At 45.4% G+C, this 26,535-nt stretch overlaps 8 protein-coding genes across 8 annotated transcripts; 5 read left to right on the top strand and 3 right to left on the bottom strand.

Moving 5' to 3' along the window:
- Positions 1 to 243: 243 nt before the first annotated feature.
- Positions 244 to 5,118, top strand: N7495_004477 (aminophospholipid-translocating P4-type ATPase DNF3; the record flags this gene model as incomplete). The annotated part of the gene is made up of 1 exon (XM_057207128.1): positions 244 to 5,118. One exon carries the CDS (start codon positions 244 to 246, stop codon positions 5,116 to 5,118), a length of 4,875 nt encoding a protein of 1,624 aa, XP_057064808.1.
- Positions 5,119 to 6,841: 1,723 nt separating this feature from the next.
- Positions 6,842 to 7,618, bottom strand: N7495_004476 (uncharacterized protein; the record flags this gene model as incomplete). Its single annotated transcript, XM_057207127.1, has 2 exons — positions 6,842 to 7,079; positions 7,599 to 7,618. 2 exons carry the CDS (start codon positions 7,616 to 7,618, stop codon positions 6,842 to 6,844), a joined length of 258 nt encoding a protein of 85 aa, XP_057064807.1.
- Positions 7,619 to 8,078: 460 nt separating this feature from the next.
- On the top strand, positions 8,079 to 8,823 carry N7495_004475 (uncharacterized protein; the record flags this gene model as incomplete). Its single annotated transcript, XM_057207126.1, has 2 exons — positions 8,079 to 8,294; positions 8,386 to 8,823. 2 exons carry the CDS (start codon positions 8,079 to 8,081, stop codon positions 8,821 to 8,823), a joined length of 654 nt encoding a protein of 217 aa, XP_057064806.1.
- Positions 8,824 to 12,429: 3,606 nt separating this feature from the next.
- Positions 12,430 to 13,378, bottom strand: N7495_004474 (uncharacterized protein; the record flags this gene model as incomplete). Its single annotated transcript, XM_057207125.1, has 3 exons — positions 12,430 to 12,609; positions 12,680 to 13,118; positions 13,170 to 13,378. The coding sequence occupies 3 exons, from the start codon at positions 13,376 to 13,378 to the stop codon at positions 12,430 to 12,432; spliced, it is 828 nt and encodes a 275-aa protein (XP_057064805.1).
- Positions 13,379 to 15,000: 1,622 nt separating this feature from the next.
- Positions 15,001 to 18,820, top strand: N7495_004473 (PHD transcription factor protein; the record flags this gene model as incomplete). Its single annotated transcript, XM_057207124.1, has 2 exons — positions 15,001 to 15,402; positions 17,879 to 18,820. The coding sequence occupies 2 exons, from the start codon at positions 15,001 to 15,003 to the stop codon at positions 18,818 to 18,820; spliced, it is 1,344 nt and encodes a 447-aa protein (XP_057064804.1).
- A 1,016-nt stretch (positions 18,821 to 19,836) lies between these two features.
- On the bottom strand, positions 19,837 to 20,364 carry N7495_004472 (uncharacterized protein; the record flags this gene model as incomplete). Its single annotated transcript, XM_057207123.1, has 3 exons — positions 19,837 to 19,890; positions 19,949 to 20,179; positions 20,236 to 20,364. The coding sequence occupies 3 exons, from the start codon at positions 20,362 to 20,364 to the stop codon at positions 19,837 to 19,839; spliced, it is 414 nt and encodes a 137-aa protein (XP_057064803.1).
- Positions 20,365 to 22,919: 2,555 nt separating this feature from the next.
- N7495_004471 (uncharacterized protein) lies at positions 22,920 to 23,159 on the top strand (the record flags this gene model as incomplete). The annotated part of the gene is made up of 1 exon (XM_057207122.1): positions 22,920 to 23,159. One exon carries the CDS (start codon positions 22,920 to 22,922, stop codon positions 23,157 to 23,159), a length of 240 nt encoding a protein of 79 aa, XP_057064802.1.
- Positions 23,160 to 24,452: 1,293 nt separating this feature from the next.
- N7495_004470 (uncharacterized protein) lies at positions 24,453 to 25,965 on the top strand (the record flags this gene model as incomplete). Its single annotated transcript, XM_057207121.1, has 4 exons — positions 24,453 to 24,634; positions 24,693 to 24,702; positions 25,330 to 25,590; positions 25,663 to 25,965. The coding sequence occupies 4 exons, from the start codon at positions 24,453 to 24,455 to the stop codon at positions 25,963 to 25,965; spliced, it is 756 nt and encodes a 251-aa protein (XP_057064801.1).
- Positions 25,966 to 26,535: the final 570 nt, after the last annotated feature.

Here is a 26,535-nt window from a genome sequence, read left to right as displayed (position 1 = left end):
ATGTTAAGTCCATTTCTATCTTTCCGCCTGATCTTTGATTTCTGCTTTTCCCACTTTTTCCACTCTTTCCCCCTCTGACTCCTCTTTGGCGACCCAACCGTACACTACAACAATATCGCGCCATGTGCTTAATGAGAGAATGATTGGCCTTTCTACTCGACTTCAATCACTCCTTAAGTTAGACACTTCATAGGGATTTCTCGGTCGACTTTCGATTGCCGAGATCGTGCGCATTCCCCGCCAATGTCTAATCACGAGTCATTCCATGACCAAGACAAGACAGAAGAAATCGCGAGATCCTCTATGACTACGCCACGCAATCTGTCCGAATCAAACGCACACCCTAGCCAACATATTCGCTTCTCGACCGATATCGATTCACCGACAGAAGAGCGTCGTACAAACGGGGATCGTCGTCCCAGTTCGCGAGGTCTGACCCTTGACACCGTGCAGGCGCAGGCGCATGCGCCCTCTGTCCGAACCTCTACTCTTTCGTCTACGTCACCTCTCTCTCCTCAAGCCAACGATGCGACCCTCTCCCCGACCTCCCCGCAGAGCCCCGATTCAAACGGTCGGTCGCGATCGCGAAATCGTGGCTATTCCCTGCGTCGGTCCATCTTCAACAAGAGTTTTCACACACAACCAGAGGCTGAGCAGGGTTTTGACGGTACCCTTGATCGGAAGGAATCCAAGGATCAGCCAAGTTCGGCGGTAGATGAAATCACCCCGACCCCTTCAGCTCCTTCAGCCCCGGATGCGCCCACCAACGTGAATGACTGTCGACTGAACTCTGTTACAACCGCAACTTTGGTTGCCAATACAAAGGATGAGGCGTCCGCTTCTCTCTCGGTTCAATCATCGGATCTTCCCCTCAAAGAGTATTATTCAATGGTTCAAGATCGATGGCTGGAAAAGAAAGCGAGCACGACTTTATTCTTCAGCAAAATTGAGACGTTTTTGACCGCAGCTCAAAGATTCATACTACGTACTACAGAAATCCCACCTACCGAGGATGGACGTCATATTAACTTGGACCCGTCTTTGGTTGAAACTTTCCTCGACGAGCGCACTGGCAAACCCTACGTTGCGAACTGGATTCGGTCCAGTCGCTATAGCTTCTGGAGCTTCTTCCCGCGTCAGTTGTTGGCTCAATTCACCAAACTCGCCAACTTTTACTTCTTGATCGTTGCCATTTTGCAAATGATTCCCGGGCTGAGCACGACTGGTACCTATACCACGATTGTTCCGCTCCTGATCTTCGTTGGCATTTCCATGGGCAAGGAAGGGTTTGACGACTGGCGCCGCTATCGTTTGGATAAGGAGGAAAATAATCGTTATGTGTCGGTGCTCAAGCCCAGGCAGAATACATACCATGAAGGTGCCTATGACTGGGTTGAGACCAAGTGGCTGCATCTCCGGGTCGGAGATGTTATTAAACTCGAGCGCGACGAGCCAACTCCGGCCGATATTGCCCTACTCTATGGTAGTGGTCCAAACGGCGTGGCCTATATTGAGACGATGGCTCTTGATGGAGAAACGAATTTGAAAAATAAGCAGCCATTGCAACCAGTGGCCAAGGCATGCTCGACCATAGAAGGCATAACTAGTAATGCCCTTCATTTCGTTGTGGAAGACCCAAACTTGGACCTTTATAAATTTGACGGCCACGTTACAGTCAATGGTCAGGAAAAGCTTTCCTTGACTAGCAGTGAGATTGCTTACCGTGGTAGCATTCTGCGCAACACTGACTGCGCATTCGGCATGGTGATCTATACCGGCGAAGAGTGCAAGATCCGCATGAACGCCAACAAAAACCCACGGATCAAGAAGCCCACGCTGCAATCAAAGGTCAACCGTGTTGTTGGGCTGATTGTTGCTATGGTCGTGATTATGGCTGTTGCCTGCACAATAGCCTACAAATATTGGCTCCAAGACGTGGGCCAGCGATCATGGTATCTCGAGAATGCCGCCGTACAGTACGGTCCTGTCTTTACTTCTTTCTTGATCATGTTCAACACCATGATTCCAATTTCACTCTATGTCAGCATGGAAATCGTCAAGGTTGTGCAAATGTTCCTCCTGAACGACATAGATATGTACGATCCCGAAACCAATACTCCACTGGAGGCCCGCACTTCTACCATCAACGAAGAACTCGGCCAAGTGAGCTACATTTTTTCCGACAAGACTGGTACCCTGACCAACAACTCCATGCGTTTCCGGAAAATCAGCGTTGCTGGAACTGCATGGCTGCACGACACGGATCTTCAGGGGGCTGATCAAGGCGAGAAACTCATCCACAAGAAGCGAAAACTTAAGGGAAAGAAGGCCATGCGCCGAAAGTCCAATCTTTCTGAGGCTCGCGTCGATTCACGTCCTTCAAACCTCTCTGTCCGGGCCGATCCAGTGCACCGAAATGGCATTCACCGTACCGCCGAAATGATCGAGTATATTCAACGCAAGCCATTTACTGTTTTCGCTCGCAGAGCCAAATTTTTCATTCTTGCGATCGCCCTGTGCCACTCCTGTTTACCTGAAGAAGATGGTACGGGTTCCATCTCGTACCAGTCCGCATCGCCGGATGAGCTTGCTCTGGTGATGGCGGCTCAAGAACTTGGATACTTGGTTCTTGACCGTCAACCGAACACACTGACTATTCGCACATACCCCAACGGCCCTCACGAGCCCGCACGTGATGAACTCTACGAGGTCATGGATATAATTGAGTTTTCTAGCGCGCGGAAGCGTATGTCTGTCGTGGTGCGCATGCCAGACCAGCGAATTTGCCTGTTTTGCAAAGGTGCTGATAGCGCTATCATGCGTATACTGAAGCGCGCTGATCTCGCACAGGAGAAGGCAACTGAGATCGAACGCCGCGCCAGTAAACGCAAGGCCGCCGAGGCAAATCAAGTCATTCGCCGGAATAGCGAGTACCATACCCGCAAGGATAGTGGTGTTCGGACCAGCATGAGCCTCGCCCGACGCTCCTCAGTGTCTGGTCATCGGGTGTCAAATCTGCGCGAGAGCATTGATGTCTGGCTGCGGGACCGGGAGACAGATGGAGGTATCCTGCACCGTGAATCCAACAGCGAGTTCTATAGCCCTCGACCGTCTGTACAGGTGGGAAGAAACTCGGCTGCAATTTCAGACTCTGGCAGCGAAATGAACGAGGAGGAAGATGAAGATCTTGTGGAAGAGGCTCTTGTTGTGAACGAATCCGCTGTCTTTGAGCGATGCTTCCAACACCTGAATGATTTTGCTACCGACGGACTTCGAACCTTGCTGTATGGCCACCGATTTTTGGATCAAAACACATACGAGACCTGGAAGACTGCGTATCAGGAAGCCACCACCAGTATTATCGACCGGCAGGAAAAGATCGAGCGTGTGGGCGAGGAAATTGAGCAGCAGCTGGAGCTGACTGGTGCAACTGCCATTGAAGATAAGCTCCAAAAAGGTGTTCCTGAAGCTATTGACAAGTTGCGTCGTGCAAATATTAAACTGTGGATGTTGACTGGTGACAAGCGCGAGACGGCCATTAATGTTGGCCACTCCTGTCGCCTCATCAAGGACTATTCCAACTTGACCGTTCTCGATCATGAGAAAGGTGAAGTAGAGCAGGACATAATTGACTTAACTGCACAGATCATGCAAGGCCGTGTTGCTCACTCCGTGGTGGTAATCGATGGACAGACACTGGCCACGGTTGAAGCAAACGAGATCGTGCGAAAGCGCTTCTTCCAGCTGGCTATTCGCGTGGACTCTGTGATTTGCTGTCGTGCCAGCCCCAAGCAGAAGGCATTCCTTGTGAAAACAATCCGCACACATTTGAGCGACTCAATTACTCTCGCTATTGGAGACGGTGCCAATGATATTGCCATGATCCAGGAAGCGCACGTTGGTATCGGTATTACCGGCAAGGAAGGCCTTCAGGCTGCGCGTATTTCGGACTATTCGATCGCGCAGTTCCGATTCCTCTTGAAGCTGCTTTTGGTTCATGGACGCTGGAACTATATGCGCGCATGCAAGTACACTCTTGGCACTTTCTGGAAGGAGATGCTCTTCTACCTCACTCAGGCCTTGTACCAGCACTGGAATGGGTACACTGGGACTAGTTTGTACGAGTCTTGGAGTTTGAGTATGTTCAATACTCTATTTACTTCGCTTTGCGTTATTTTCTTGGGCATTTTCACCAAGGACCTCTCGGCATCGACTCTGCTGGCTGTTCCGGAACTCTATACCAAGGGTCAACGCCACGAAGGCTTCAATATTCGCTTGTGGGCGGGATGGACGTTGATGGCTGCTATTGAAGCCTTGATAATCTTCTTCACCATGTACGGTCTATTCGGCATGATCCAAATCAACATTAGTGATGTCGATACGTTCGCTCTCGGTCTCCTCACCTTCACAGCATGTGTCACCATCATCAACCTCAAGCTTCAAGTGCTAGAAGTTCACAACAAGACATACATGTCACTAATAGTGATAATCATCTCCGTCGGCGGCTGGTTCCTATGGAATCTTATTCTCTCCCAACAATATAAAATGAAATCCGGCAAGGGCGTCTACTACGTCCCAAGCAACTTCATCCACCACGTTGGAGATAGCCTCCTCTTCTGGGTTGTTCTCCTCGTATCAATAGTAGCAGTCCTCATCTTCGAACTGACTGTCAGCACCCTACGAGCCCTATTCTTCCCCACAGATGTCGACATCTTCCAAGAATACGAGCAAGATCTTGACATCCGCATGCGCTTCGAAGAAGCCTCTGCGTCAGAGTTACAGCAGGGCTGGAACCATGGCACCAAGAAATCAAGCTTAGAACAAGCCCGTGAAGCAAACGAGATGGAAGCTCGCGAGCGTCAAGTCCAAGAACTCCTCTCCCGACCCCGCCTCATGAAAGATTCAAAGCCTGCCATCGCCAACGCTATCGAGCTAGACGGGTATAGCACAAGTGCAAGTGCCAGCTTCAGTCGTATAGGCAGCACAGCACAACCTGTCGCTGTCACCGTCGACGCAGATGCAGATGCAGCGGACTCGTGCGCTCCCCGTCGCTCCGTTGAGATCCATGAACTTCTTAGTAGGGGTTTCGGCTCTATTCGAAAGGGCCACCTTAAATGACATCACGAGTTACGTTTTTATTGCTAATGTCTATATCTCTTTTCTACTTTGATGTCTATATATACCCTTCACGCGTAGGGGTGCTTTCTGATTTTTAGATGGTTTTTGGTTATTTTGCTCATAGCGTCCGCCTTTTTTTTCAAGTTTATATCATCTTTAATTTCTTTTTGTGAGAATTCCTTTATATCCGAATATAATTGTCCTCGAAAAAAACCCCGTAATTGTTTTTTCTCTTTCTTCTTTTTGAGGGTGCATAGATGATAATCTTTGCTTATAGTCTAGAAAATATTGGTGGAAGCTTGTTACTTTGGATGTTTGAGCACATCGATTCATTTATTACCTTTAGTATCTACTTAACATTCCATGAAATAATGGAATGTTCGAGACTGAAACCCGCCCGTATGATATATCAACTCCGAGTGACTGTAAAGTAGCCCAGCAGGTACATGTGGATATGTTTATATTGTTTGCATTTATAAACATACCCACACCCACCCTCAATATCTAACCTTGGAATGCGAATTTTGCGTCACTGTTCTAGAGGAGCATAGGTGCTAAGGGTGTAGAGACTACTGACTGCTCATCTGTCCAGTATTTTCTACGGTCTTGCTGTAGTGATCGGCCTCATTGATGGATTGCCTTCGATATGGTAACCTGCCTGTTAGCTTTTGAAAAAAAAGTTGTAAGTTGTACGTTTCACCAAAGGAAGTCTACATATATGCGAATTTTTTATCTGGTCTACAGTATCGGATTCTTAAACCTCGATATTGGGAATTCCTGGTCTGCATCCATCCGATCATGACCTGAGCATTTGAAATAACTAGATAATAATCACATAATAATCATTAGATCTATTTATGAGACTATACCTGTGAGCCTTAGTAATTATCATCTTTCTAATACTCGTACTTTTTTACTCACCTTCACTTCTAACAGGGCTTGTTGCATATAGAAGCCATTGATCTCCGGGGATCAATATTGTTTGGGCACTGCCTATGAATATTCATGCCAATTTAGTATCACGTCCCTTTGGCTTCGCCTATTAGAGCTCTTCTTCACTAAATTATGGATTAGCTTTACCGCATACAAGCTTCCTGACCCATAATTCCACTAACGAAGCCAGCCTCGGAGGCTACGAATAACTATGACAACTGCTCTGTACATCCAAGCACTTTAATCTGACTCCAATCTAGTGGTGAACAATAACTCAATTAAATACCACGTGGACAAGAGTATCGTAAAGACACTCGAAATATATGTGAATGACGTCAAACAAGGGTTTGATGGATAAATGTATATCTAAACGGCATGTATGACGGACGGCCTTGGCCACAAGAAAGATTCCCAAGCTGTGCAACCTCAGTACTATTTCCGAAGCTTACTAAACACCTTGAAAGCTGGAACTAGAGACATGAAAGATCTAGAAAAAGCAAAAAAAGGAAAGGACCAATATAAGTTGATGAAGTCAGAGCTCTAATACACCTTTACTGGAATGGAAAATTTAAGATCAAATCTTAGGCTTGATTTCACACAATGGAATCAAATATATACATTTGACAAACACGCTCCGGATCGTGTATGTACATTCGTGGAAATCTCTCGGCAGGTATTATCACGCTGGGTGAGTTTTGAAAACTTGAACTCGTAATCTAGCTGATGTTAGAGAGCTGCAGGAGATCAAAGTTGGGGAGAAACATACTGGTATCAATCGACGGATCTAATTTTAAAGCAGACCAATGACAACATCACCGTAGATCTTCGCATCAAGGTCGAGGCGAACCTTGGCGTGGAGGTTCAGGTGAACCTTGATCTTCAGGGCAGCCTTGTCACCCTCTTCCTGGACCAAACCTGGCATGATGAGGCCACCATTGGCGACACTGGGGCCACCCTGCTTGGAGATCTCATCCTGGAAGTACTTGTCACGACGGCCGCCGATGGTGCGGGGGGCGTCGAGGGTGGTGCTAATGTGGGGAGATGGAACGTTAGCAACAGGTTCACGTTGAGCCACAGGAACACGATCTGGTGCAGCCGTGGGCTCAGGAGCAAGAGCTGAAGCAGGAGTAGGAGCAGGAGCAGGAGGTGCAAGAGCAACCGGCTCCGGCTCAGGCTCAGGCTCTGACACCGCGGGGGGCTCAGGTACAACAGGTGCTGGTTCCACCGGGGCTACAGGCTCAGGCTCAGGCTGAGGAGGCTCGGGAGCAGGAGGAGCTTCGGCAACAGGTGTGCTGGGTACACTTGGAGCGTGCTCCCCGCGCCGTCTTCCAGCAGCTGAGCCAGGTCTGGACCCCAGAGAGGCCCTCGACCCAGGTCTCGATCCTAAAGAGTTTCGGGACCCAGATGAAGGTGGTCGCGGTCTACTGCCCATTCGATTGGACATGAGCGGAAGTATAGAAGGAAGAAGAGGTGAAGATGTAGAGTAGTAAACAATTCATCACGAGGGGGAAAGAATGGGTGATCAGGAGAGTTGATAGTATAGTTACCTTCCAGCAGTGTCAGACATCTTGAAGATTGAGGTGGCTTAGAAGAACCGGTTGGTTGGTTGGCTTGAGAGAAGAGTAGAGAAGAGATGATTGTGGATGAAGAAAGACTTTTTGGGAGGAGAAGATGGAGCTATTTAACCATTTTCACGAAGACATTGAAAATCAGAAGTTGAAGGTAAAATGTCCGAATTAGGAATGACTACCTGACAGCAGCCCAAGGTGTCTAGACCATACACGTTTCAAGTTGTTTAGCTGCAGAAATGGTGCGATGTATGGACTGCAAGTGGATATTCAGATCCACTTGAATCGAGTCCACTCAAACATCTGCAAGTCTCCACTTAATTAGGGCGGTAAAGGTTTGTATTTAGCAGCTATACGCTGATGCCCTTTTCCCGAAATCATACCATTACCCTTGTCCCAAAATTATCGATTATCATATTCTATCCCATACGTGATACCCAATCACAACATAAGCTCAAGATGGTTTTGGGAGTCGTGATGATCGCAACTATGTTGCCTACTATGATAGGTCTGAATCAGGCTACTCAGAGTACACGAGACCAGGAGGAAGATCGAAGGGCCAACGCCCGCAAAACCCGCACCCACCTAATGGCAACATGCACCCTGGATCAAGGAACTCTGGAGCAACGCAAAGAGATACACAACGCCCACGTCCAGGTGGGTCTGGACGGCAAAGTAAGTTCCGTTTCATGCAGTAATATCAGGAATTGAAATTGGGGAGGAGATAGGAAATGGAAACTGATGCCGTTTTTCTCCCTCAATCTAGCTCTACATCACCAAACATCCTAGTTCCACGATGGTGCCGTTCAATGGTGGCTACTTCACTCACCCCGAGTTTCCGCCGGAGAATACGGCCGGCATGGTAACTGTCAGTGGTGAGGAAACCCCCACCCTTCGATGGGTGTTCCTTGATGCTCTTACCCATGAGCTACGCTGGGGTGGTCGGGATGAATCTGCCGGCCAGATTTGTGGTCCCTACGATTGGACTAAGGACGAGCTCTACATGACCCTCGATGGCTGGGAAGGATGGCTGGCAGTACGATTGCCAGAAGATGAGGATCAGGCTGAGGGTGACGGTGAAGATGATGAGATTACCAATGGGCGTTGGAGGTTGTATTTTGATCAGAATGATAATGGGGCCGATCTCCCATCGGGGGCGCAAGTACTCGAGATTCGACTCAAGCGAGTTCTATCAGATTCCTGATCTGACAGTGTGGGGTTCCGGGTATTATTACCTTGGAATTATCAATTTGTTTTCATTGTCATAATTAGTTACGGTTATGATGCCGGTCCAAAATAAACCGTACCTTCTACCCTTTTTACCATTGAATTGCACTCGGTTGAGGCTTTTGGGGTAATAATGTCCTGCATAAGTAGCTGCATTAGCTTGATTTATTGAGTTCATACTATTCGGATAATTCCGGCAAAATATAAGAGTATTTTTTATCGTTATTATTATTTACTTGCATTTCCATCCTTGTCCAGGCCCAATCTTTCGATGATTCGAATCACGAACAACTTCTCATATTTCGTATTGCGTGCGATACGTCTATTTGATCACTTAAAAATCGGGAAAAAATCTGAATGGATTCGTAATTGATACAATCTAGCGCTAATCAGCTAGTCACACATAGTGAAGTAACTAGTCTACCAATTAGGAAGCCGACATAAGTTATCCAGATCACCTACCTCTGTAGGCACTCCTGGTAGATTTAGCGCTTACGGCGCATCGCATGTTCTCTCCTAGTCTTACAGGGTTCTAAAGTGGACTGCAGCGTGGGGTCAAGCCATTTATTTTATTTCTAACCCGAGTCTACCCGATTGCATTTATCTTGTTCTTTTAGTATGATTGCGATTAATACTGGGAATTGATAGTATGATGAAGAGTACCTGATCAGATTATCGTATAAAATCCGATCTTCTCCGTTGTAGTATCCATAATATCCATATCCGTAAGCCCAAATCTGACTAAGTCCCGATTGGCGTCTTTAAAGACTCTAATCCGATCGCTCGGTAAAGCCTTCACATAACAGTCTAACTAGATCTTAACAAGCGCTCTCGGCGCTTCGGCGATCAATCGGAGATTCTTAATTTATTTTTATTTCTTCAAAATGACATTCTGACCTAGACAAGGATATTTGAAACAGAATACGACAGAAGCCAACGCAAAAGAACGGCAATTATTCCTCTACAGTAGTGGATTACGCTCATACTCGGATTGACAATTCAGGCAAGAGATGGCCGCATCGAATCGACGGCTCGAGACCTGTCTTTCCCGTTCCTCCCGTTAGTACTTTCCATGGTTCGTGCTATTCGCGTTTGAATATGGAGAGCTACTCTAAGATTGTAATGAGTCAGGTTCTATGTGGCAATGTGGCGGTCTCACTGTGCTATAGGGGGTTTCACTGGGAGTAGTAAAACTGACAGGTATAATCTTCTGATCTGAATCTCTGTCTAATCGGCAGATCTACAGATTTTCATTCGTGTTTTTAATTCGGGACCACATTTTGGCCCCACGTTCTTTCTCATGCACTCCACATCGCCCACATTGACATACTTCACTGCATGCTCTCTAGTCTAGCCCAATAAGAACGTTGGGATCAAAATGAGGGGGTTGACGATAGAGGGAAAGCAAGCCACCTATCCTTGTCCCTTATTGCCACGTTACTCCAGAGATCTTCCCCTTTAGGGGATATCGGTGGGTTCAACTTGGTTAGCGTCATTGAATCGTATGATGTCTAGACTCCAACCTTGAAATTTTGTTCGGGCTGACTTGCCTCAGTCTCGGCCGTTTCTTCACATCGGAGACATTTGCGCATTCATCTACATCACTTTCGCTTGAAAGGAGATTGAAGTACGGAGTACTTCTTACGAAGTGCTCGCGTGAGAGATTTTTGAGGGATTTTGTCGTAGGTAGCCATGCATAGCCAAAACTCCGCTGGTCCGTAGCTATGCACTACTCAACTCCATTAGGCCCCGATCATCCAGGAAGTGAACCAAAGGGAACCGAATCAGAAAGTTGGATAAGAGAGAATGGAACCCACTAGGTCAAGTGATGTGGCTCTAGGAGGCTTGACATAGTGGTTTTAATTTTGTATGAATTTACTCAAGACAAGGTTGTCTCGGAGACATCTTCTAGCCACCTTCTAATATGTTCAACCTTGTAATATTCAAATTCAACTGAGCTAGATTGGCCTGATTCAGATCCGGTATATATTTGACGCACCATCTTCAACCATTCATGATTCCACAATGATTTTTCTTCTGTCTGAATCCCTTCTGTAAAAAAGTCCACGAGATCAAATGACGTGTTGCAAGGCTAGACAGGCGATCACTAGGTACGTTTTTCCCCTTCGCTTTTTAAAAAGATAACTGCGGTTTGGAGATGGATATTGGAATTCTCCTTATTCCTTAAGAGTAAACATTTAAAACATGATGATACGCATTCAGCCTGAAAGACCTCCGAAGAATGCATGCGAAAGCGAGAAAACCTAGAGAGGAGGAATATAGTGCTGCTATATTGTCTTTGTTAGCGGCTAGCTGGTAGAATAAGAAAACCTACTGTTGGAATATGGAACAAAGCAGTCATGTGATCAAATTGTTACTATATAATAGATAGCAAACTAAGAATGAAAACCAGACTTTACAACCACTTCAAAGGACAGACAGATATCATAGGGGCGTAAAGCGTTACCTGTGATAGGTGTCAGAAGTGGGCGTTAGCCTATCGAATAGCTATTCCACACTTGATACAGGTGTACCGACACCTACTCAGCAGCCAAAAAGCTTTGAAAATATAATCTCACCAATTGCATCAAGCTGATTTTACGAAGAGGCTGCTTGAAAATGCTTGTGTATACTATGCCCGTAACTATCCATATTGAAATTCCAAAATCACTTGACGACCGCTATGGCATTGCCATTCCCATGATCGTTAAATTAGCCTATGACCGCAATATAGATGCAGTATTACTGGGAAGTAAGTTTGTAGGACATCAACTTCGCTGAACGGGGGATAAGGACAAAGTGGCAGATCTCTGAAAGTATTCGGATTCTTTAAATCGCCCTTGGCTCGCATAGTTTTGCACAAGGTTATCTATACAACTATACAAGTTAAAGTGTGCTTTTGTTCCCTCTCTATACCAGATATAGAAAAAGACCAAATATTAAAGAAACAGAAACATATAACAGTCAGGATTCGCATGTGGTCACCCACCATACTACTAACTGACGTGTGGCTTAAACGCGGAAAATAGTGAGTGGGTGTCGCCTGAGTGAGCAATGGGTGAGCGCTGCTTTAGCGTTGCGGGACCGGGGATGAGCAAGGTGAGTATACAATAAACAGGGTGAGAATCGGGTGAGCCAGGGTGAGATTGGGGTGAGGCTAAACTAAAATCAGTTACCGAGGGAAGATGGAGGACGTAAGGGATCTGCACCATGTGTGTACTCAATAGTTTACAAGTCAGATATACCATCATATATATCTATAGAGTGGAGGTGGAAAAAATGTAATGATATTGAGTCTCCGTAAAAGGGAAGAAGTGAAACGGCTTTAACGCCTGGAATAAGCAAACATATGCCTTAGATACTCTTGTGGAATAAGAGAATAATAATAGGAATGAACGATTGAAACCAAATGGAGGCTGAGCAGGGAAGGGGGGGGGGGGAGGGGGGTAGAAAGAGTATGGGTTGTCGACGGGGCAAGGGCAAGGACGGAGGCAGAAAGGAGAGCTGAAAGGAGCTCAGGAGAAAGAAGCAAGCTTCATCTTGACAATCACATGACTATGATCATAGGTTTCTCAATAAGTTCTCAGGCATGAGTGAGGCCCATAATGTTCAAATAATAGACGGCACGGGAGCGCAATTCGTCAACATGCAGAGGTAGAATATCGTTGGGGTTGCTTCCCCATGGCAAAGCTTGACCCATTACCTCTCTGCGAGTTAAATTGATAACCTGTTGGCTGCTATTGGCAGGCCGGGGGAATATTGTCTATATATTTCAAGCCAATAAGTATGTTGAACAAAAGTTCATAGACTTTCACTGTTGAGGTTTCACATACCATAACCTCAGTTGGGATAGGCTGTCCCCAGCGGAACACTTTCAAGCCCGCTGAGACTTGGTTGTGAACATTCTTTTTCCATTTGATAATAATAACAACTGAAGTTTCACCCTGTGCTGCATTGAGCAGTAAATCTTTATCGCGCATGAGGGCTGGAGCGGACTCAGACCACCCCGACTCGATGGCGAAGGTTGGGTACGGTAATGAGTTGACACAAAACAACAGATCTGGCTCTTTCTTCGAGCCGCTCAACGGTCCTGTGGTATAGTCGATCGTGGTACCCACTCCAAGGCCACAGAGCCGATTGTCTGCTTGTGACCATAGACCAGGCACAGTCCGCCATTCCTGCATTTCTCCCGAGATCCATGCCTGGTGGCAATCATGGACACGGACCGGCATTTTAAGCCTTAGAACAAGATCTTTGCTATTCCAAGTTTTTCTATACTTTATTAGAGGGAATAATAGGTAGTGGTGGAGTACTACTACTTACCTGTGTGGATATTCCTCGTCTAGAGCTTTAAACACTCGGATTGCCCAGGAGGGAGGCACTTCAGTGTAGGAAAAATCCCCAGGTTTTTTTGTCCCTGCTAAGCAGAGTACCTTTGCTTCAAAATCTTCGATGGTATCGAAATCGTTGACTGACGTAGTGAAGTAGAAAGGAGAATGAACATGAGGATCAGTGATATTTAGGTGCTCCATGGTTAAGAATGGAGTACTTCAAGGAATGAGGTACTCGATGGAAATATTAAGAGGGTGACAAGTGAGATACCTGGGAAAGTGCGAGTGAGGTGGAGTGAAGTAGGAATGAAGTAGGATTGAGGTGTGAAAGTGAAAATGGACAAAAACCTTAAAAGTACTCCTCATACTAACCATTCTTTTCTACTAATAATTATATAAGAAGAGGACTTTCAGATTTCTTCATCAAAAAGAACTCAATAATAACTTCATCCACAAAACACCCATGGACGAAAATGAACCCGGGACTGAAGCAAAATGACTGCATTTAGTCAACTCGACAATGTTGGAAAATCCTCGGTATCGACCTTTTATTAAACAAATCGTCTCATCAAATCGTATCATTGTTTATATACTGAGGTAGCTTGATAGACCTCAAAGGATGCCTAATAAGCCTCCTTCCAAGGTTAAAGCTCGACGAACCATTAGCTATAAAAATTCATATCAGTGTATGGGTACAGGTTAGGTTTAATCAGTTACACAATTATCTAGATAATATTTCGGAATAAAGAACAACTCTTGAAGCCCGTCAAGAGCCCTTCTATAGACTCCCGGAAATTAAATATATCGAGCGAGTGGCAACCACAGCCTCCATTATCGTGGTCTATTCTTTGGCCGACCCGTCACTGACTAGCTAATCTCTGATCGCTGGTAAAACCGACATATTGTAAGTACTGCAACCTTGGAGGCTGCACTCCTCTTCATAGCCCTCCTCGGTTTCCGCTTAGGCTCCCGTAGAAGACTCACGCTGTTACAGTGAATGAGTGTGTTTTTTTCTGAGGGGGAGGCCGGATGTTCATACACCCGAAATAGGAGCACGGTCAAAACTAAGGGCCATCAAAAAGTGATCGCAAAGTAAACAGTATTGTGAGGCATAATGCTCCTTTAGGTATGTATAGCCTGTGCGTAAAATGAGTGTTCAATAGTTAAATAGATGCCTCTGATTATTCTCAGAGCAATCAATGAGCGATTAGTGAGCTTGACTCTGAGCGCCCTAATAAAAGCGGCGGCAGCTCAGATAGGAGAGCACCAGCAGAGGAAATCAGGTACGTATAGTGGCCTAGGCACTTTTACCAAGTACATAGCATTAGTACGGCCCCTGGGTGTTTGAGTTGTTGGTATCGAAACGGGGACGCCCATTCCTATAGTAGTTTAATCTGAATGCAACATCAAAATACCAACTCGAACCTTTATCAAGTGACAACAGTATTCTGGCCTCTTAAATTTAGTCTCTAAAACACCAATAAGTTGAATATTACTCTTGAGTTTTGTATTTATTAATAGGTATATGTCATCTATAAAGTACAAAAGCGCAATTACCAGAACACGACATTTTCAGAGAGATTCCTGCGCTTTTGAATTGTTGCAGATCCGATAATGGTGTACAATATTACCACGCAACAATAAGAGCCACTATCGAAAGCAGTACCCCAATAAAGTGATTTGTTGACCAGTGATTCACATAGGCTGTGCCGGTGAACACTACGGCCACTGTACTGGTGGTGGAGCTTGCGCTGTGAGAACTAGCACTAATCTTCGATAGAGCTGCTGAGCCGTGTGGAACAGAGGAGTAGGCTGCAGCGTTGATGGGTCCAGAGCTAGGCAGTGCAGAGGAAGATATTTGGATTGTCGGCTTGGGCTGTCCGTACCGTGACAAGAACGACTGTGTAGTCTCAGACCCGGAGCCTACAGCTAAAGCACTGATCTCAGATTATGCGGCGGAAAATGCTGACACCGAGACAACGAAAAATGGGCTTGATTGGGCAGTCGAGGTAGCAGAAGCGAGCTCCGTAACAGGACAAATAGTGGTTGACACCACAATAGTATTCGTTGTCAAGAAAGTGCTCTTATCAGAGGCCAGACAATCCGTTGCGCTGGAGGGGCAAGCTGTCACGGTTGCAATTCGAGTTGAAAGCACCAATGAAGTGGTCATTTCTACTTGCAAAGACTGGCTACTCAGTGAAGCACCGCTACTTCAGCCTGGAACGGTAGTTCTTGTAGAGTGAGCTTCCTCAGCGATAGGGCATATTGTTGTTGAGACAACAAGCGTTTCTGTGGTCACGAAGGTGCTCTTGGCCGAAGCTGGGCAATTTGTTACTTTGGATGGACAAGCCGTGATGGTTACCGTTCGAGTGGAAAAGATAGTGGAAGTGACCGATCCCTCATTAGTGAAGTGGCCACCTTGTGTGGTAGCGCCATTATCCGAATTATATTTGCTGTCAGTTGTAGGCTGCTCTTCTGTAAGAGGGCAGACAGTTGTCGAAACTACCAAAGTCTCGGTGGTCACAAAAGTACTTTAAGCTGAAACTGGGCAATCAGGTTGTGAGGATGGACAGGCTGTGACCGTGGCAATTCTTGTGATCAGAACTGTGGATAATGGGGTGGTCACTACCGTTCGATCTGAAAGAGTGATATCGACGAAAGTGGCTAAACCTCGCAAAAAGAGAGAAAGATGTCCTTGGGACTAAGGAGAGATGACTTTTCATAAAAGGAGAATCATTTCTAATTGTAGATTTGTATTTAGGAAAGCCGGTAAGTGTCAGCTCAGCCCTGAGTGAAAGTCCCCACCCATCGGTTATTTATCCATATCTACCACGCTAAAGCAATGGAATGCCTATAGATTAATTTTCAGTTCATCATGATTCAAGATGCTGTTGATTGGGAAAATAAACCAGTGAAATAGATTATAGAATGGGGTTACCCAGGAATGAGTCGAAATCTCGTTAATGTGTATATACATCTGGATGAATGAGGCTCACCTTTGTTCCCCAGTTCTTTCAAAACCAGAAAGTGGAACTGAGAGATCATGCCATAATAATCTAGAATGTAGGAAACCAGTGCTAATTAGCAGCGGGTGAGAAATTAGGGTGCTTACGACAACGAGCCATACACAACCCATACACAACCCAGTCATACAGCCCTGATATAGTACTAGCAGTGCCAAGAGCGCACCCACGTTCCGTTCCGTGTGTACACAATGTTGGAATTCCTAGGACATTTATTGCTCGATTCTCCTCCTGCTCCATTCTTATTGGCTCCCGATAGGAACTGTCAAATGACTAGTCCTATTCTAGTCTAGCTCTCTTTATTAGTCAGTTTCCGCACGCTCTTTATTTAGTTACAGAAGTTAGATTTACTATGTTTGGATAGCCACAATGCATCATCTTCCACCCGGTAATAAATTGTAATTTATGAAAGGAGCCGGTTACAGACAAAAGCCTCGCAAATGCTAGGACTTTGCCGAGGGCGCTTGGACGCAGCTCATTACAAACAAGATCATATCGCTGACAACTTCGGTCCTTATTATCGGAATTGTAACTTTCTCTCTCTTTGATCCCACTAAAATATCTCGGAGCCAGCTAGTATTAACAGGCCTTCATAAAAAAGGCGCGTTTTCCCAGAGTCCATAGCAAGGCGGTCACCAGCCGCAGAAACCTCGAGCTGAGGAGCGCGAAGAATATCACACCTCACGATTGAAACTGCGTCTCCTTCCTCCAAACCTGCAATCCTTTCATATTCTATCGATCGACCTTCAACATGAACCCATACGAAGCTAAGCTGGCAAGAATACCAACAAATGACCGATACTCCGACCTTCCACTTTATGGTCAATACAATCAATCAATCAATCAATCAATCAATAATCTATTAACCTGATGCAGCCTAACTAGTAGCGTATGGCTATGCAGGCGTTTCCTCCGGCGGAAACGAGAGTATTCCAAACGCCAGAATGTCAAGGTAGTAGATACAAAGGAAACATGGCGTCGTGCCATTATAAACCGAAATCCCAATCCCTCTGTAAACCATAACGCCTTCATGCATAGTAACCCGTAGATCTCCCTCAGTAGCCCACTCCCTTTGTTTCCCCTCTCGCCCTTCATAGCATCCTCCTCCCCTCGTTTCAGTCCTTTTGTCGTTCGTTGAAGTTGTCGATGTATTCGTCCTTGGCCTCTCGGTAGGCCTCGGTATTGACGTTCCTAATACCCAGCGTCTTCACCACGCTGCGCCATTCGTAGCCAGTTGTCGTAGTCTCCTCTAGCCTGGGTCTTCGTCTGATTCAGGGTCTGCTTCAGCGTCTATATGTCTAAATTGCCCGAGGAGACCTGTTTGGATCATGAATTTCGCCACGTAGCGGGTGGCCTGCGAGTTTGATACCAAGGTATCATAATCAGCCATCTTGTTCGACTCCAAGTCCGTCCGTGCCCGGATCTTGGTCAACGTCTGCCTCCTCAGACTCGCGTATAACGGATACTACAGGAGAACGTGTTTCGGCGTTTGAGACTGTTGGTACAATGGGAGTTGAGGTATCCGTTCTGATTGGACGGATACTCTCACTCCTAATTGGACCGACCAGCCCCAAGTAGGGCAGTGGAGTCTCTTTTAGTTCAGGAATAGATAGACTTAAATAAGACACACTTTACAACTCCAGCAACACGTACGTACAAGCATACCTACTGTGTTCAGCGCGCGAGTGTCGCCCCCGACAGAGACCCTTCTTCGCAGCTACACTCGTCCGAGTCAGCTTCGTTGATCTTCAAGAGGAAGTGTTTTAGAGCAATCCTCATTGATCGCATCTGGATTTATGGTCGATACTTCCCTGCTTCAGACGACTTCCGGCCTGACCCTAAGCACGCCAACTCGGTCTCGGAAGATTCACTGAAGTACTGGGCCTCTGTATCTGATCTCTGCAATCCTTCTAATAGGATATATGAGGGCTTGGAGGGGACTCTGGATGTATTTGCCCTCGGTAGTGTCATCATCAAGTCAAGCCATCTCCACGCTCGGCTTCAAGGGAGATGCGCGAGTCGAGACTTCTCCTATGCAGATGCAAACGAAGTGAAGGCAACTGCCCTGGCAAGGACAGTGTTAAAAGATGTCAAAATTCCGATCATCTACTTTGCGTGGAAGATCAATGGCAGGGATGTCTTAGTGCAGGAGAGAATTCCTGGTGTCGGCCTCAACGTCGCTTGGCAATATATTTTCGCGGCACAGAAACAACTGTTCAAAGAAGAAGCACGCGATATCTTGCGAAATTTGAACATAGTCAAACCTCCTTCCTCAAGCACGACCCGATGCTATATTGTTGAAGACACGGATCCTGAAGCACACCGAGTAATCCAGGGGCTCAAGTACGATATCATCTTCGGAGAAGATAATCGTGATCCAGATCTATCCTTTATGCATAACGACTTTAGTCTATCGAACTGTATTGTGAACAATGAAAAGATTGTAGAGCTTATCGACTGGGAGATGGCAGGTTACTTTGGGTGGAAGACAGCTGCTCAGGTGTATGTAAAGATCCGAACTCCTCGACGAGAGAGCTTCGCAGCGCTCAATCTATCCGAAGACGCTTTGAATGACATACTTCTCTATAATGATTTATATGAAGTCTTAACGGCAAAGTAAACATTACTTCGTCCACCCATCTACCCTTGGGTCAAAAATAGAATATATCATAGCTAGATTAAATCTAGATAATGCCGCTATGCTATACCGTAACATAATGCCGTAACATCATGTCGATACCACTAGACCAAAGTGGGGCACAGGACCAATGGTTCCGATACTGTTGATTCGACATGAAGTGAATCTAGCGAGTTTTGTCTATTTAGTTACAGCGAGGATAGGATTGAATAACACACCTCCTACAACTTCGCATCGAGAATACTAGTTGCATATGCACCGTAAGAACGTCACCGTTCCGACACATCAAAACTGTCCATACGGTGATGGTGCCATTGGACTTAATCGTGGGATTAATACCGTCAGCCAAAGACGCCTTTTGTCTATATCATCGCACTGTAGTCATGTAAGTAATTAAAAATGTGAACTGATCAACATAACCATATGTCAGGAGAGTGTGGAGTGCCTGAGAGCCGAGAGCCGCAAGCCGCATTGTTCTTGCCTAACGAGTTGCCACTAATAAGGAGCCATCTTGTCGCTTAATCTCAAGGATGTGTCTTTGGTTGGAACATAGCTGGCGAAGTCAATCGTAGGAATCCGAAATCAAAGGCGTCTGATGTAGGAGCGATCTGATGTTGCTATAACTAGACGGTAGGTGGGTTGAAGGGCAAGCAGACTGGAGTAGCGCATGCCACTTAGACCGAGATTGACCAAATACATGTGATAAAACGGATTCAGGTGGACGTAGTGGGTCATTCACAATACGACTGACTCATGTTGAGCAAAGAGAACTGACGATACTATTACTGAGCTGGATTTCTGTCTCCGAGCTCCTTAAACCTTGAAAAAAGATTGATGCATTCCTCTCCTTCGAGGAATTAAAAAAGGGCGTATGTATTTCAATGAGCTATTATCAACAATAAATGAATGTACAAAGACTTTGCTACATAAAAGTAGAAATCCATCAAATCAACAACCGAAAAAAAGTATCTGCAAGAACTCGAGAATATGAACCGCGTTTAGACAACGACGATGGTTTGATTCAAAGTCTCCAAGAAAGGCTCCGGTCCAGCCTGCAGAGTCGAGGTGTTAGTCTTTGAAATTTGATGTAGGTTAGAAGGAACCACTTACCCCGATCAGGGTGGCATGGGCCACATTTATTTGAGCAGATCCAGCGGCGAAAGTGGCCGGGATCTTAACGCTGAAGTTCTGGTATGGGGCTAAATAGCTCTCGTGGTATACAGGCTTGAAAGCACCGTTGTAGAGAACATTTCCTAGGACATCGCTAGGTGATTGGCAGGCATCGCCACAAGAGGTGATGCCAATAGCAACGGCCATCTCCTGCGAGCTGGTCAAAGAATTCTGAAGACATCATTAGCTCATCGGGTTATCAACCAGGAGAAAAGGCAAAGACATACGGGACGCTGGACCTGCACAATGATCTCACTGCCGGCAGTGACCTTCTGGCCCTCAGTAGGCAAGCCGATTTGAGCAGTTTGAGCCAGAGCGGCACTGGCAAAGGCAATGATGGAGAGGGAGAACTGCATTGTGCTGGCTGGCTTTTATGCAAATGAATAGAATAGAAGTTTTAAAAGTGAGTGATCCTTAATCTTTGAAGCTTGGAGTAGATTGGAGGAGTTTGTTGTGAAGATGTAGTTTTACGGTGGAGATCATGGTCCTATTTATGCCCTTGACCAGAGATTAACGAATGTTCTCTAAAAGAAAACCAAATCCCTCGGAGTTCGGAGTTAGCATAATGGCTCGTGAGGCTATAGTAATTCGGCAAGTCTCATGTAGATTCCGGTAAGATGTCTTGCCTAAGTGGCAAGACCCACCCCTGTGGAGACTCCTTCCTTCGGAAAAGCCATTAGGTTGGAGACTGGAGCCTGAAGACCCCCTGAGAAGTCATTAGATTGTAAGCTGAGGTCTCTTCACCAACCTTTTCAACTGATTATTGATTACTTTACGAGGGTTTGCTTATAAATTTTCCGTTTCGGGGAATCAGCTCGCAACCCTTAGAAACAAGGTTCCACTAACCCGTATCGTGGCGCGGGCTATCGATTTCCCGCGCAAATCATAACCCTAAAGTAGCCATGGCGTAGGCTAAGCCACACCCTTTAAATCCTCGGAGATGTAACGGCGCCATGTAAGCCAAGTATTTAAATCATCTTACCGCTATTTTAATCTTAACTCTGGTGATCTGTGGATCTTTCACTTGGATGGGGTATGCGTGGCGCCGAATAATTTCATGTTTAATCAACTTTGTCTCCCCAGGTTCCGGTTAAGCCGAAGGTCCTGCTAAAAATAGAGGGACCTTAGGAGCTCAAAGAATATTGATGGAGGAACCTTGGAAAACTACTGGCTGGTTTTTGATATTCTTGAAATGACAGAGCTAAGTATGAGACATGGATCCTTACCCTACCGAGGTAGATTTAAAAGGAAAAGACCCTTTGAAGAGATATTGGAAAGTTATCTGGGTATTTTTAACGGGTTTGACCAGCGCCAGCATACAACGCCAACTATATACGCTATTAGAATATGATATCTGATTTTATACTATGTTCTTAACTCTTTATGTCAAAAATTGGAAATTGGATGAAAGGCATAAGATAAAGCAAATTTAGATATATGGAAAATACTCCATAAATTACCAAAAAATTAAATTCTAGCATAACTTTTATGTCGAACAAATATTTAGCTACAGAATAGTGGAAATAAGGGTGTATGGACTGTTTGCACGCTCCACTTAAATCATTTAACAGATATTTACCCCTTAATTTACCGTTATGTTTAGTGACGATCACCCGATTTTAAACCCGCAAAATAGCTGGTAAATCATGTGGGATATTTAGTTTCCATGACATTTTGGGTTGAGTTTTGACCCAATTTAACCAACCCAATTCTCATATAGCTGCTTCCATATTGGAGGCATCCTAATTATTCAATTGAAGGTAGGTAAGAAAATGGAAATATTGTCATATGGGTGTCGGACCCGCACTAAGTAATTTATGAAAGGGGTCGATTGAGGCATAAAATTGTTAAGGCCGATACGGCCCTAGGTCACGATCTATATTTTGGATGTGTTGAATTCCGAATCAACAGCATAACGCAGGAACTAGAGTACCTCTTTGTCTTTCTTACCAATGATGTGAGCAATCTGGGAGATATGGAACCCAGCAATTCCTGCAATACTCGAGATACGAGATTATGCAGATGAAGTGAAAGTAGATGAAAGGAAAATAAAACCGTGAATTTACTAGGATTGTAGTATAATGAAAATTCTGTAATGTTAACCGGGTGAATAGATACACTTTCCGTGATAAATGGGTATCATAGAGTACTATCACTGAAGAAAAAGGAAAGGACGTGGCCTGGGGTGGGGGCTGTTCTAAATGGAAGCCACACTCAAGCCTCATCTATCTACCTCATCTATCTACCTCATCTTCGTCATAGCTATCGTCACATTTCCCTAAATCAAAGATAATGACGACTTCTGGCTGGACAGATAGGTCCTTGGTAGGGTCTTTTCTATCATGAAAGACTTTGAAGATGTTCAAAATAGATGATGGAAATGGATGGGCTATTGTAATCATCCTCATACAAGGTTTTATGGCGCCCAAAATCACATACAACGACCCCAAAGGCATGCAAAGCCTTGACCGCAGCGAGCTGCCCCCGAATCCAACTCTTACGCTCAGCGGATGCACTTTTCCCCAGTCACGCAGAGTGTATATCCAAAATGGAAGAGCAAGGATCAGCATATCTTGCCGGTGTTCTTCCCACAAGGAAAGAAGAGGTATCCATTAGAGCTCTGGTGAAGTGCTTTATATACGTGGCTCTCATTCAAATAACTGGAATGCTTCATGACATGGAACCTCTGTGAATTGGCATACAAATCATATTTGACTATTGTGCTGTAAAAGACACAGACAATCAAGACACTCTTAGGAAACATGAAGCTAGACAGATCCTCTAACCAGTCTTGGTCAAAGATAAAATTTACAAGCAATAAAGGTAGAATAGGGACTTAGCGATACAGCTTGGCGAATGGCACTAGTGGAATATTCTCCCCAGTTTGCTTAACCTGGTGCAAGGTATTATCATGGACCCGGGATTCACTGATGACAACGCAACTTCGAGGTCTAGGGACTCGGACAATCGGGCCCAGACTTCCCATGTCATTCGAACGAGAAACAGGGCAGACAAGTCAGTCTCAAATGCATCAACTAGTGTGATCGTGAGGTTTCCAGGTATCGTCCGAATGATCTCGCGAAAGATATCCGTGCGATCGCGGGCGCGACCATCCAAGTTTGTCACGCCCACCGCTTCGTGGTATGCTTAAACTTGGCGAAGCATTGGTTGCAGGCGTGGCGCGATCCGTCCTATAAGGTAACACGATCGGGTATGATCCGCCGAGAACCGTAAAGTAAGGGGTTGCAGCAAGTGGAGGTTTCTCGTGCTACAAGGGATCAAAGATTTTTGCGATGGTGATAATCAAAAAATTTAAGCCACTTAAATCGCGTACCGCTTTCGCAAAACGCTGCATGAACGAAAGGCCCGTCTTTCGGGACCGAGCAGACTCATACAGTCTTCATGCGGCGAGAATCTGCATCGATCTGGTCGATATCGATCGAGCTGACCCCAAAAAACAGCAATCAAGGATTGCAAGAGCGTCAATATCGGCATAAAGTGGATTACCCGTGAACATATGATATTGAACAAGTTTCCAGGGCAGGTCTTGATTTCACCACCCGAGGAGAAAACCAGGTTCTTTGTATCGTCGAGCATGCTGTGCCCAGCATAGGCGAAGATGAAAAGCAACTTGTCGGTGTATGATGCTTGTTGAGAAGTCCTGAGATAACACCCTGCATTGTCCAACCAGGTGTGCGATCCGACTTCAGAAGCCTACAGTTCGTAAGGATGACACCAAACACGTCAGTGAGCAGTATTTTCAATGTCTCGACATCTTTATGGAAGACTTGTTTTCGTTCTCCCAGGTGAGAGTTAGAACGAAGATTGTAAAGGCGGAAGATGGATGCGGTGATGGATTTGACATATCTGACAGGAAAGTAGAAACGAATCAAAGGGCACAGATGGAGTCACTAGTGCGGGAGTGGCTTGAGGGGTGGAATCCGTATGAAGTCTAGAAGTTGACAAGACCAAATGGTCTGTTGTGTCGATCATATATAAATTAGGACTAGTATAACACAAGCGATACAAGCTAACCTGCTTATGGCTAGCGTGGATTTGAATATTTTCCAATAAATACAGGCCTTCCTGCCGGACCTTGCTTGGTTTTCTTTTTCTTTCTTCATCATCAGTAGAGGTTTACATTAACTAATGTAAATTTTTATAACCATGGCTCCTCTACGGAGGCTTGCTGAGGATTATCCTTGCTCTCCCTGGATAGTCCTCCGTTCCCGGCCCTGCAGACGAAGAGTGTTTCTTATATATAACTTTGCTAGGGTTCCTTCAGGGAGCCTCATGCGCTGAGTTGTGGAGGAGGCACGACAAAAAACCAGAACATCTTCATTATTTTTACCCTGTCACGACTTTCCTCTTTATCTAGATAATTTTCTTACATAATGAAGTTTTATTTTGCACACCTTTTCACTTCGCTCCTTGTACCAAATTCATGTACAACTCTCTGCTATGTCTGCCTACAAGACGCTACGAATATGAAGCTCAGAAGTTGTGGGGCGTCAATATGGAGTTTTCCTTGTCGCTCCAAAAAAAACCGTTGACAAATCTTTGTGGAATTCTGCCCGAAGGCGGAATAAGGTGGATGCTGATTGGTGCTGGTCTAGAATACCGATTGTACGTATCTTATAGTTCTTCCTCTGCAACTGCCTCACTAATCTAACTTATCATCAAGGAACAGAGTAGTAAGTGCACTATTCAATCTCCCTGCCGCCGTTCTAAACTGTATACCTCCATGAATATCTTCATCTCGAAAATCGCTGATCAATCATGGCCCAAAACAGAGTCCGAAAAAAAGCCCGAACAAGAACATAAAGAAGAGAGTCACTTTCAATATACCGGTATCATCAAATTCCGGCGGGTCGCCTGCAATGTCTGGATCGTCTGTGTCGGGAAATTTTTCGGAGTCAGTCCAGGATACTGTGAAGCAGCAATGCGGAGATAATTGCTGGAATTGTGGGGCTCCAAACCCCCAGATCGCACACGTCTTTGGCAAGAAAGACAAACAGGTACCTTGATTCCTATATTTTTCAGCTGTTAAGGTGGTTGAAAATCTCTGATTATAGCTCATGACCTGGGATCGCGCTAGCCTGATTAATTTTGCACCTGGATCTGCGGCCAATGCAATTCCTCTATGCCCATCCTGTCACCACCAATACGATTGCATCTCATCACCTGGGCTAATCATCATGCCCGTCGATATCTAATACTTCATCGACTTCGAAGACCGGAACAAAAAAGAGCGCAAAAGTGGCAACCGGAATAGAGATGTACCAACCACTGAAGAATACACAAAGCATTGTCGTCTGAAGTATCCTCAATACTATTCGGAAATTGCTGCTGGGGGAGAAGAGGGTAAAGAAGAAGAGAGTGAAGAAGAGAGTGAAGAAGAGAGTGAAGAAGAGAGTGAAGAAGAGAGTGAAGAAGAGAGTGAAGAAGAGAGTGAAGAAGAGAGTGAAGAAGAGAGTGAAGAAGAGAGTGAAGAAGAAGAAGAGGGCGATGTCGCAAAACAGTACGGGCTCTACCAAAGAATCTTTTTGAAGGATTTCATCTCGCCATTCTTCGTGGATTCAGTAAAGACCGCCAAGTTGGAGCCTTTACAGTGGCCCGGAGCGCCAACTGCAACATTCCGACACTGATTTCAGGCAATACAAGATGCCACTTTTCTCCGGTTGCACCCAAAAGACGTTGAGAAACTCTTGAAGCTCTACAAATCCTATTTTGCGACAGAGGAAGACTCCGGCAATGGAGTCCTCGAAAATGTCAAGTCGCCTCCCGATAACAAGCGATCTGCCGCTGATGAAGAAGAAGAAATATCCCCTCACAAACGGGCCAAAGCAGAACGAGCTACGCCGAAACGGCACTATGGGAGCGGGGAAGTGTACATGTATGGGCCTAATTTCTCAACCCACGATATGATTCAAAGATGGGGTCGCTTGTGTCATTAATGGGCCAAGGTGGGTTTCATGGAGTTTCTGAGGGAGTTCAAATCAAGCCAGTCAAAGAAGTGGCAGGTGCCACAAATGGTGGTCTGCTGTTGCCCATCGCTCGATCAGAGTTCGTCTCTGTTCATCCCCTATTCGGCCTACAAATCTATCAGGGGCAATGCATTACTCAGGCCGCTGCGATCTAGCCTTGGGTGATGAGGTTGCAGGACTGCAGATAAGGCATAAGCTGTAGATGATGATTATAGATACAGTATCCTAGTATAGTTCGTATAATAGTTACTGGTTAATATAACAGCAATTCTTGTCATCACAAATAATGTTATGCTACTAGTCTATTTAAATATTCTCTGTCCTGATTTCTACAGCTTATGTTTCTGATTTTCTCTCGATCCTCGGATTCTTGCTCTATCAATTTCTCAATATGCCAACCAATCTCTCTCTTGAATACCTAGTCAGCCACAACTTTGAATCTCGAGAACACCTCCTAACTTCTCTACGCCAGCATGCAAAATCTCATAGCTATGGTATTATAATTGGTCGATCAAATCCAGGTAAAATATTAGGATTTGT

The sequence above is a fragment of the Penicillium taxi genome, assembly GCF_028828555.1.
Source record: "Penicillium taxi strain IBT 34144 chromosome Unknown utg000003l_segment0_segment0, whole genome shotgun sequence".
NCBI lineage: Eukaryota > Fungi > Ascomycota > Eurotiomycetes > Eurotiales > Aspergillaceae > Penicillium > Penicillium taxi.
Note: the sequence above shows the minus strand (reverse complement) of the source record. Positions and strands in the feature narration are given on the sequence as shown.